General features: G+C 40.6%; 1 protein-coding gene across 1 annotated transcript; it reads right to left on the bottom strand.

Annotated features, from left to right (window-relative positions):
* Positions 1-732: 732 nt before the first annotated feature.
* Positions 733-11,911, bottom strand: gcdhb (glutaryl-CoA dehydrogenase b). The gene is made up of 12 exons (XM_038693618.1): positions 11,756-11,911; positions 11,068-11,183; positions 10,688-10,720; positions 10,410-10,550; positions 10,114-10,176; positions 9,591-9,761; positions 9,323-9,452; positions 4,151-4,367; positions 3,843-3,946; positions 3,539-3,664; positions 2,532-2,692; positions 733-2,283 (listed from the first exon to the last, which is right to left on the bottom strand). Exons 2-12 carry the CDS (start codon positions 11,168-11,170, stop codon positions 2,210-2,212), a joined length of 1,323 nt encoding a protein of 440 aa, XP_038549546.1. The 5' UTR covers positions 11,171-11,183; positions 11,756-11,911; the 3' UTR covers positions 733-2,209.
* Positions 11,912-11,933: the final 22 nt, after the last annotated feature.

Here is an 11,933-nt window from a genome sequence, read left to right as displayed (position 1 = left end):
TACATAGAATAGCCTACCTAAACCATGCATGTTTGTATAAATATTCATTCCCCCAAATCATTATAAAGTACGTGAGCAAGTACACCCTTGACTCTGTATGATCAGTTTTTTTCTGCAATGTTTCCTCAATCTTTTTTGTGAACTGCTCAAGCTCCGTCAGGTGAAGAAGTCCAGACATCCTCCGTTGGGCTGAGATCTGGACTCACTCCAGGACATTAACAGTGATGTTTTGAAGTCATTCCTGTGGAGGTTTGGATTTACACACAGCCTCAATGTTGGTGAAAAACAAATCTTCTCCCAAGTTGTAGGTTTCTTTCAGACTGCATCCTCTACCCTCACAAGAGTCTCTTCATATTTCTAAACGATTGATTTAACTGGACTCCAAGAGATGGCCAGTGACCTGACTTCATAGAAGTACCTCAAAATTGTACTCAAATACAGTATTTATGTATATGTATCTTAGTTACTTCCCACCACTGCCTTTGCTGTACTACTCCACCACAATTCGAAGGGAAAGGTACTTTTTTACTAAACTATATTTATTACAGTTGTGACAGTTATACTTACAAGTCACCTTTCAGTTTAAGATTGTACGTAAAAACAGATATAAATAAAAACATTGTATTGTTGAAGATGGTTTTATTTGTATGACTATGAGGCCAAAAGTGGTAAAATTATTAGTGTGGAATTGAATTTTCAAGTCACAATGAAAACCTTTTAGTGATAAATGTTAAGTCAGAAGTATGAGTTCTTTAATACTGAAAAAGTCAAAATTCTGAGATCTTATTACAAAAATGTGACAACAAATAACAAGATTAGAAAAAAGTTTTTCTTCTTTCCTCTCCCATTAACGTCTCATGACCCCACATTTATCTTGTGACCCCTAGATTGAGAACCAGTAGTAACTGTATGTAGTCACATTTCTTCTGCCGAGTGAGTACTATTCTTAAGTATTTGTAGGCAACTTTAAGAAGAATATGTTTGTCCCTATAATTAGTGAGTAAAATTTTGAATGCAGCACTTTTTCTGTACTAGAGAATTTTTACATTGTTGTATTGGTACATATTTGAGGGTCATACAGGAGTGGATTTTCTCTCTTGTCCCATCACCCTCCCACAAAAATAACCCTGTCCTGTTCCAAATCCTTGACAGAGTAAAAAACAATTTATCTCTCGTCCCAATCTCAGAAAAATGACTCCCATGCCATCCCATTCCCGATAAAGAAATCTGAAAATAGCATGTATTCATATTAGAACTGCCTTCCTGCTCCCATTGACTTTTCTTCCTGTCCCGTCCCAGTCCTGTGATGAATAGCAAAAATAACTCTCCTCCCGTGGGAATCTCACAGAAATCCAGAACAAATGACAATGACAACTGAGTTTTTTCTGAATTTCAACAGCACACAACTGAAGCCAACACATATGAAGCATATTTAACCTCACGACTAGCATTTTCATGTGACTTCAACACACAGCACAAATGATCTACAGTTGTATGGTTAAGACTTTGTGTTGCATCTTAGCCATTGATAAATATAAAAAAGTATCACATTGATCTACTTCGATTTAGACATTTGGAATACTTATTTTTATTTTATTTATTAAAGCTCTTATCAGCATCCTTGACCTCTGGCAAACCATGCAAAGATATGACACCTTAGTGACAGAGCCAGTACAGTCCTAGAAGTAATCACCATGGTGTGTCTTACAATAGTACCTGATCTCTTACACCAGTTATACAGGGACTGTAGCATTATTCCAAACAAGTTGTGGTTATTCATGCTTTGTTTGTTATAATTACAGTATTAATGTTTCATACATCAGTAACCAGCAGCAAATCTAGATCTTGACTTCATTCAGAAGTGTTAATACTAGTACGGGGTTGTCCGTGAAAGTCTATACAATGAATTTTCTATACAACTAAGAAATGGGGAGCTGGAACAAAATCTCTGCTATAGTCTGAGAGTAGAAAAATAGCCCTTTATAATTTGAAAAATTATTTCAACTTTCATTGACAGACTTACAACTTGTTCTTGCCCTCAAAATAAAGCACTCAAATATATATTCTACAAACATGAGAGAAAAACAAACATCGCCACAATTCATTTGAGAAATCATCAAGAGTGTAAAAACCACTGTGGAGTCAACATGCGAGTTACATTTCTGACAGCAGATTCCTGTTGGTTGGGAGCAGCAGCAAGAGGTGGGATCTATTTGCCCACAGTGAAGGACTGCAGGCCCGTGATGGCTCTGCCCAGGATCAGGGCGTGGATGTCATGGGTACCTAAAGGAGGAGACGACCGATATCAAACAGGATGAACAGGAGCAAATCGTGTGTAGATGGGACACAGATAACTATTGGACACTAATGTGAAGCAACTGAGTTAATATAAACATAATAAATAAAAATAGTATAATAATAAAAATAGTTACATATTCTGCTTGTTTAAAATCTATTTGTATCATTCCGCCTATTGTGTGCGCATGCATGTCTCATGTGGAACTAAAGTAAAGTTTCTCCTTCCTCCTCACCTTCATATGTGTTGACAGCCTCCAGGTTCATGACGTGGCGGATGATGTGATACTCATCTGAGATGCCGTTTCCTCCCAGCATGTCTCTGGCCTGCCTGGCGATGTCGAGGGCTTTACCGCAGCTGTTCCTCTTCAGCATGGATATCATCTCTGGGGCCGCTCTGTTAAGCAGAAACAAAATTGCAGTTTAGTGTCTTCTTTGTACTGAATGCAATGCCTGGATATGAATTAAAACTACAGAGCCACCAAAAGGACACAGTGACACCTCTAAGGTCATGAACTGTTTATCTTAGGTGTCTTAATTAATGTAACAGGGAAAGGTAAAACAGGTCTAGCTTAGAGACATTAGCTGACCCCACAAGTGTTCACTGACCTTCCAGCTGGAGTTATTTCTCCCATGTAACTGTGCTCGTTAGGGAGACAACAGTTAAACTAATAAGGTAGAGACAGTAGCTCAGGAGTCAGGCTAGGAGATGTCACTGTTCTCTGGGAATCTAACAAGGTTGAGTCTTACGAGAATGTTTACAAGAATTTACTGGCTCCACAGATTAGATTACAACTCATGGATAGTAATAGATTCCAATATGACGAAGCATCGGAGTCTAAACATCAGATAGATTTGTTGTTCTTGATTAAGGCCAGCTAGAGATGACCTAATAGGGAAATCTACAGGCAGTAGGGGGAAGACAGAAACATAAAAGGGAACAAAAGATGTTATCCTTCAGATATGGTGTTGGCATTTGTTCACGTGTTGTTTGCTGGCACTGTGTCTCCTCAGCTGGGCGCAATGACACTGCTTCAGTCAGATCTAGCTTAAGCTCAATTTTGTAGTCTCAAACTGTTTCATGACACCGTTGAGAACCAAAGGGAGAAACACTTTTCTACCTGACAGGAAGAGGTCAGAGTGACTGTGCGGTTTGATGGATTGGCCCCTCAAGAAACATTAGTGCCAACACCCTGTCACATCCCATCTATACGCTTCAGGTAGAGGATAAAGTCATCTTTACTTTTTCTCATCGATGAGTCTTCCCAGCTGCAGACAGGACTGTAGGCCGATGGTGATCTCTGTCAACATGTCCGCCATTTTCTTCTGCATTAGCTGATTCCTTGCCAGTGGCACGCCAAACTGGATTCTGGTATAGAAAACAATAAAACTGTGTTATCCTCATGTTTATCAATAAATAAACATGACATATATTTGTCTAAACTGAAGTAAAAATGTGAGCATTTTGTTGCGCAAATGTCATTTTAACCCGGTACACATGCATGACCACAGAAGATGACATTACACAGACACTTGGGACACCTGACCTGTCGAGCGTGTACTGTCGAGCTGCATGGAAACAGAACTCTGCAGCACCCAGAGCTCCCCATGCGATGCCGTAACGAGCGTTGTTCAAGCAGCCAAAGGGACCCTGGAAACAACAAAAGGAGTGTGATGAGCAATTACTGCTACTAAGTGTTTGAATTGTAAAACGCTGAGCCACACTGTATAATTTGTAGTCGGTGAGTCACAAACTTTGTTTCATGTTGTGAATGTAATGGAGCAAAGGCGTACAGCTATTTGAGTATCTTCCACAAACACATTACTACACTGTCCATGGCTTAGCTCCACTCACCCCGAGGCCGGACACTTTAGGCAGCAGGTTCTCCTCAGGGACCTCTACCTCGTCCATGAGGATCATACCAGTGGCGGAGGCTCTCAGGGAGAATTTCCCCTCAATCTTAGGTGTTGAGAGGCCCTTCATGCCACGCTCCAAGATGAAGCCGCGGATCTTCCCATCATCACATTTGGCCCAGACTACAGCTACATCCGCCACAGGGGAGTTAGTGATCCTGAAGGTAGAAGCAAAGGGAAGGTCAGGGAGACGCCTTTTTGTATGCACTGGTAGGCCCAATTTTTTCTATAAAGAATAAACTACGCATATTTGAACCAACTACAGAACATGTACTGTAATCTGTTCTGCATGTTATCTTCATGAACTGACAGTGCTGGGAACATTTTTGCAACATTTCTTCCAATGTTACGTTTGTTTTGGACTTACAGCATAATAGACTTATTTATTTGTATGAAGTTCTAAAATTGTTTAAAAACAAAAACAAACAAGGACACCACTGGTTTCATCAAATGAGACCCTAGTAAAACTCAGTTTCTCACAGCATTTGACTGTGAAGAGCTCCACCATGTGGACAACTAATGACATACAGAGCCATGTGCTACAAATCTACAAACTCTGATTGTGGGTGACGCTGCTGTAAACGATGTAAGAAGCATGTGCAGTAAGAACACCAAAATACTCTGTTTTCCGAAGGATACGGTGTCTGACTTGGCAGAAAGAATCCTGCATATTGTGGCTGAACATCCTACTGTGAAAAAGATCATACTGCACATCGGGACCAATGATGTTGTGAAGCAACAGTCTGAAGTGTTGAAAGAGGACTTTAATAATCTGTTGAACACAGTCAGCTCTTTGAATGCTGAGGTGTTTATCAGTGGCCCTATACTGCCAGTCCAAAGAGGAGCTGAGAGATTCAGCAGATTGATGGAATTGAACACGTGGCTCTCAACGGCATGTTCTGTCCATTCAGTGCATTTCATCAAAAACTTTTACTTTCTGTGGGACCGCAGGCATCTTTTTAAGGCAGATGGACTTCGCCTTAACAAGTCAGGTGTAAAATTGTTCAGCTCCAACCTGTTTTACTTTCTGCATCACTCATCTGTTCCCTCTGCCAAGGACAAGAGGAATCAAAACAAGAAGAAGACATAACACAACACGCCAGAAACCTTGAAGTAGAGCCACCTCAGCCCCCACTGGAAGAGAGCTCTGATCACTGGAGACATCTGAGCCAAGAGGAAGAGCCTCCACCTCTCTCACTGAAAACCAACAGTGAGGATTCAACATCTCTACCCCCCCAATCCCCACCTTCAGACACACTTTCTCCCCTCTCCCCCCTGTTGGACTTCACTGATCACATGGAAGACCTGGTTAGAGCTGGGACCAGATTTACTCCCCGCACCTTCCCTCGCTCCACTCCCATTCTCTCTACCCTAAACCCCCCTCACCGCCCACCTCCACCACTGGTTCTAAGTCCTCCAGGTTTGACACGTGTCACAAATACAGCGCACAACCCGCCTTCGCGCTCCGCAATGGTGAAAAAGCCCAGTAAGCTCTGTCTGATATGTGCTGGGTCCAGGCTACAAGGAAAATAGCACTCATGACTCTTCCCAGGACAAGCCAGGGCCCAGTGTGCTGGTAGACTTCTCCATCCCTGTCTTGACAGGTAACAGAAAAAGCATGGTGAATGTGTTAAAAAACAGGAAGCACTCAACAGATCCTGCAAATTTAGTATTAATTCCTCGTCAGCCGCAGCCTGTCGAAAAAAGTGGGCCAGATAATGTTTTTAACACACTAAATTTAACTTTGTTAAACGTTAGGTCTTTGGCAGGAAAAACATTTTTAATCAATGATTTTATAATCACTCACAATCTTAATTTCATGTTTTTAACTGAAACTTGGTTGGACCAAGATAACGGTGCAGCTGTCCTTATCGAGTCTACCCCTCCCAACTTCAGCTTCATGAGTGAAGCTAGAGTCCATAAGAGAGGAGGTGGAGTTTCCATTTTGTTTAATGACTCCCTCCAATGCAAAAAGATGTCTTAATTTTGCTTCTTTTGAATATGTGGCTCTTCAGCTGAATTCCTCTTCTCGAGCTATTTTTCTAAATATGTACAGGCCCCCTAAATACTGTGCAAACTTTTTCATGACTTTGGTGAACTGCTGTCAATAATCTGTATTGACTTTGACTGCGTGGTTATTGTTGGTGATTTTAACATCCATGTTGACAATCCCCAGGACAGAGGGACTAAAGAACTGTTTTGTGTTCTTGATAATTATGGACTGACCCAACATGTGACGAGGCCCACGCACAATAAGGGGCACACTTTGGACTTGGTCATCTCCAAGGGTCTGGACATTTCCAAGGTTGTGGTGACTGATGTTGCTCTCTCTGATCATTCCTGTGTTTTCTTTGAGAGTGCTATCTACGTGCACACAAATGTTAAAACAGAGGTTATCACAAAACGGCATATCACTGAAAACACTAGTGAAAAATTTATAGAGGCTTTCTCCTCAACACCCGCCCTCTCACGGGTCTCAGTCAATGAGCTTGTAGATAATTTCAGTTCTAAAATTACAAATGTTATTGATGCCATTGCAGCAGCCAAGGTGAAGGTGGTCTCTGGTAAGAGAAGATCTCCATGGAGAAATGCCACGCTGGTTAGAACTCAAAAAAGAGAGTGTCGAAAAGCTGAACGCAGGTGGCGGAAAACAAATCTCCAGGTTCATTATGACATCTATAAAGATCTAAAAATGCAAGGCGGTCCTTCTTCTCTGACATCATCACCAAAAACACTAATAATGCACGGGCCCTGTTTGCTACTGTCGACAGGCTAACCAACCCTCCTGTGTCTGTAGCCTCTGAACTTCTATCCACCAGGGCCTGCAATGAATTTGCTTCCTTCTTCACAGACAAAATTCAAACAATTAGACAAGCAATCAGTGCCTCCATGTCAGTAACAGGACAGACAATTTGATTCTATTAACCATAAAAACCCGGAGGACATAATACAACATCTGAAATCCTCCTCATGCTGCCTTGATATTATGCCAACAGGTTTTTTCAAAAATGTGTCTAAATGCATGGCCTCAGATTTACTACAAATTGTCAACATGTCTCTCCTCTCAGGTTTTTTCCCCACAGGCACTGAAAACTGCAGTTATTAAGCCACTCTTAAAAAAGAGAAATCTAGACAGTTCACTAATTAGCAATTATAGGCCCATATCAAATCTCCCATTTTTAAGTAAAATCTTTGAAAAGGCTGTTTTTCAACAGCTTAATGCTTTCTTGGCACTAAATAACTGTTTTGATGTCTTCCAGTCAGGTTTTTGACCACACCACAGCAATGAGACAGCTCTTGTTAAGGTCTTCAATGACATCCATTTAAACACTGACAGTGGCAGAATTTCAGTCTTAGTATTATTGGATCCTGCATTCGACACGGTCGACCACAACATATTACTAGACAGACTTGAAAACTGGGTTGGACTTTCTGGCATAGTACTAAACTGGTTTGAATCCTACTTAAAGGACAGGGACTACTTTGTGTCTATAGGTAATCACACATCTGAGCTGACAAAAATGACATGTGGAGTTCCCCAAGGCTCCATTCTGGGACCTCTTTTGTTTAACATTTACATGCTTCCACTGGCTCAGATTATGAAAAACAACAAAATACTGTATGTTACCATAATTATGCAGATGACACACAGATTTACATAACCATTTCACCAGGGGACTATGATCCCATACAGGCGCTGAGTAACTTTATTGAACAGGTCAATGATTGGATGTGCCAGAATTTTCTTCTATTAAACAAGGATAAAACTGAAGTTATTGTTTTTGGAGCCAGGGAGGAACGATTGAAAGTCAGTGCTTGACTTCAATCTGTAATGTTAAGAACCACAAATCAAGCCAGAAATCTTGGTGTAGTCATGGACTCAGACCTGAATTTGAGGAGCCATATTAACACAATTACAAAGTCAGCCTACTATCACCTGAAGAATATATAAAGGACTATTAAAGGACTTATGTCTCAGCAGGACCTGGAAAAACTTATCCATGCATTTATCTTCAGTCGACTTGACTACTGTAACAGTGTCCTTACAGGAATCCCTAAGAAAACCATCAGACAGCTGCAGCTGATTCAGAACGCTGCTGCTCGAGTCCTCACTAAGACCAAAAAGGTAGATCACATCACTCCAGTTCTGAGGTCTTTACATTGGCTTCCTGTATGTCAAAGAATTGATTTCAAAATCCTGCTGTTAGTTTATAAAGCACTAAATGGTTTAGGGCCAAAATACATTTCCGATCTTCTGCTTTGTTACAAACCATACAGACCTCTCAGGTCGTCTGGGGCAGGTCTGCTTTCTGTCCCCAGAGTCAAAACTAAACAAGGAGAAGCAGCGTTCAGTTATTATTCTCCGTATATTTGGAACAAACTCCCAGATAACTGCAGGTCTGCTGAAACAGTCAGTTCTTTTAAATTAAGACTGAAGACTTTTCTTCTTACCATTGCTTTTAATTAAATATTTAAGATTTTTCTTTTTATTGATAACTTACACTGCACCGTTACTTTTACTGTCCTGTTTTCTTTTTCTTTGTTTTTAGCTTTGTATTATTTTCCATTTAACTCTTTTAAACCTGATTGTAACACTTTAACTTTTTTTATATTTTATGTTGTTTTTAAACTTTTACATATTTCCCTGTTGCTTTTATGTTTTATGTAAAGCACTTTGAATTACCTTGTTGTTAAATTGTGCTATACAAATAAACTTGCCTTGCCTTGCCAAATGAAGTCTCAATGTCTTTATTTTTGATGATGCCGTTTCATGCTGTCTTGAGATAGTCCTCCTGGGCTAAAGGTTAGCTGGGCTCGCACACACGGTTCTGTATTTGCAGAAATGTGTAATAGATAAGCTGATTTATAATCCTACATGGCTTTCCTGGAGGGTTATTACACTGGTATAAAATATATTTTATACTTCTTCCTTCAATCAGAGAGCAAATTAGAGTTGTTATGGTAATGTAATAAGTAAAACTACAAGGTGTAAACCCTGAAATGACACAATATGCTGAGATGTCACTTCAAATCCCGACTTCAGTGACATGCTATTTATTGTGGCGCACCTCCAGAAACGTCTCTTATGATTTTGCACATATCCACTACTCACCAGGTCTTTGAGCCAGTGAGAGTGTAGGTGCGACTGGATGGATTGTATTTGGCTTTGGTTTCCATGCTGCTGGGGTCACTACCATGGTTGGGCTCCGTTAAGCCAAAGCAACCCAGGAGCTCTCCACGAGCTGAAATAAACCAAGAGCGCAGTCACTCATTTTTTTTTATGGTTAATGTATTAATATATGACAACAGATACATTTTCACCCATCCACTGTCAATACAAACGGACAGACTACTGACGGGTAACATCTTTCTCTTCTTACCCAGCTTGGGGAGGTACTTCTGTTTCTGCTCCTCTGTGCCATAGGCATTAATTGGGTGCATGACCAGTGATGACTGCACACTCATGACTGAGCGATAGCCGCTGTCCACTCTCTCTACTTCTCTGGCGATCAAACCGTAGGCCACGTAGCTCGTTCCAGCGCAGCCATAACCTTTATATCAAACACAGGATTTATTGTCTGCATTATTACATTTAAAATGTAACGCATTAAACAAATTAATGTTAAGAAATAAAGTAAGGTTCGATTGGCACACTAGATGTCTCAAAAACAAACACACACAGATCCAGTTTGCACATGGCCAAAGTCCATTTCAATCATTTACGTAAGAGAAATTTTGCTGTTTCATAATAGGAAGTAATACACACATATCTGTGGTGCTTTCTGTTAAAGTTACCAAAACATTGAAGGGTATATACCATATGTGGGATTGGCCTCATGAACATGCATGCAGCGAGTAGTGAACAGTGGCACTGTCAAATCAAGTTGACTTGTTCAGACTCACCTTTAATGGTTGGGCCCAGGACACCCATCTCTCCCATCTCTGACACAATTTCTCTGTGAAACACTGAAAAAAAAAAAGACAACCAGTTGTCACATAAGGTTGAGTTAGAGGAGTTACATTCCTTTATTTTACAAGGTCAACTGACTGATAAAGCGGCAATCTTGCAGCACATATTGCATATAGACACCTACACTGGACATTATGCACCTGAAGGCAACATGGGGAGTCATTAAAGCTGAACGAAAAATCAAGTGAAGGACTCTGGCTCACGCATGATGTAAAAAGTAATCTCTCACCTTCATTTCTGTTTGCCATAATGATGCGAGGCATGAGTTTCTCTTGGCAGTAGATCCGGAAGGAGTCTCGGATCATGATCTCGTCCTCCGTCAGCTGGCCCTCCAGGTTCAGGGCATCTTGCCAGCTGAACTGGACCTTAGCTATCAGACATTTATAATTTAACAATTCAAAAACCTTGAAAACCTGGTTAAAAATATGTTCTGTTGAGAACTTCCAATTCAAATCATTATCTCTGACATAAAGTAGATTTCAGAAATAAGGAGTAATTAACACCTACGTGCTTTATACTTCTGCTCAGTCTTCTCGGCATCTGTCGAAAAAAAAATGTAAGGATTTAATTTGAAAAAAGAAAATAAAACACTGTATTTGCTGAAAATCTAAAATAGTTAAGGAAAACTCAAGTGTCACTTTGTATAATTATCACATTTACAACAGTCTAAGGTGCATTTAGGAACACTTCCTTAATCTTTTTATAATTATATACAGTATATGACTCTTTGTGAAATTCCAGAGTGCACTGTGTCAAATATAGCTTCAAATTAAATGCTACCATGAAAAGACACTAACCATCTGAAAGGAAAGACGCTACTGTGGGTGGTGACCTTTCCCTTCATAACAGTGTTATCTCTGTGGCTGGCCTGGTGTTATAGGACTTACCTTGCCTGGCAGGTGCTGCAGTTCCTTGTGCTCTGGAAGCTGAGATGATGGCATATCTCTGAGGGTTCACCAAGAGACGGCACACAGCGCTCCTCAATGCCATGATGAAGATTAGTCTATTAAATAAACAGTTTCTTTATTTGATTCACATTCCTTAAAAGTGCAGTTTATTAAACAGCCAACCATGTAGCCTGTAGTGAAATCAATGACAGTAACTTTAACTGTCTTCCTAAACTGAGAATTACCAGCATCAAGAGTTGAACTGATGATGCCGTGAGAAGAAGTAAGTCTCCCTGGCTCACGAACGTTTTAGACATATACATGAGTTTTATATGAAAGTAGGTTTTAACTAGCGTGGAAGAGAAATGTCCATACGAGCTGCAGTAAATTAACTAACTTGACTGCTGTTGAGGCGGTTTCAGTTCACTGTAATAGTAAAAATAAAAAGCAACCTATTACAGTGTCAAGCAAACGGACCCTAGCCCTGACAGCCGACCCGATTTGGTATGTAAGCAGGCGAAGTTAGCTCAGCTAACCTGTGTGACTTTACTGTAGCAACAAGCTAACAGCACGAGCTCACGTAACTTGGATGTTAACAGCAACATTTTCGAATGACCTGTAGTGCACGAGCGCCGTGTTGACAATAACAGTAGAAGCCATGTTGGCAGTTGCATAAGCAGCTTTTTACCTGTGCTAGGTGTGACAATCCTTGTCCTGATTTCCTTTTTCTGCCCCTCGGGTTGACGGCGCAGTCAGTGACACTGAACGTCAAAACACAGCCTGACGTCAGCACGTAAAGCACGCTACGCTGAGTGCGCCATGTTGAGTGTGGCATCGTCAGTGACAAAGATTAAAACTGTGTAAAC

The sequence above is a fragment of the Micropterus salmoides genome, unplaced genomic scaffold (genome assembly GCF_014851395.1).
Source record: "Micropterus salmoides isolate LMB-PRFRI ecotype aquatic unplaced genomic scaffold, ASM1485139v1 Ms_hic_scaffold_10, whole genome shotgun sequence".
Taxonomy (NCBI): Eukaryota; Metazoa; Chordata; class Actinopteri; order Centrarchiformes; family Centrarchidae; genus Micropterus; species Micropterus salmoides.
Note: the sequence above shows the minus strand (reverse complement) of the source record. Positions and strands in the feature narration are given on the sequence as shown.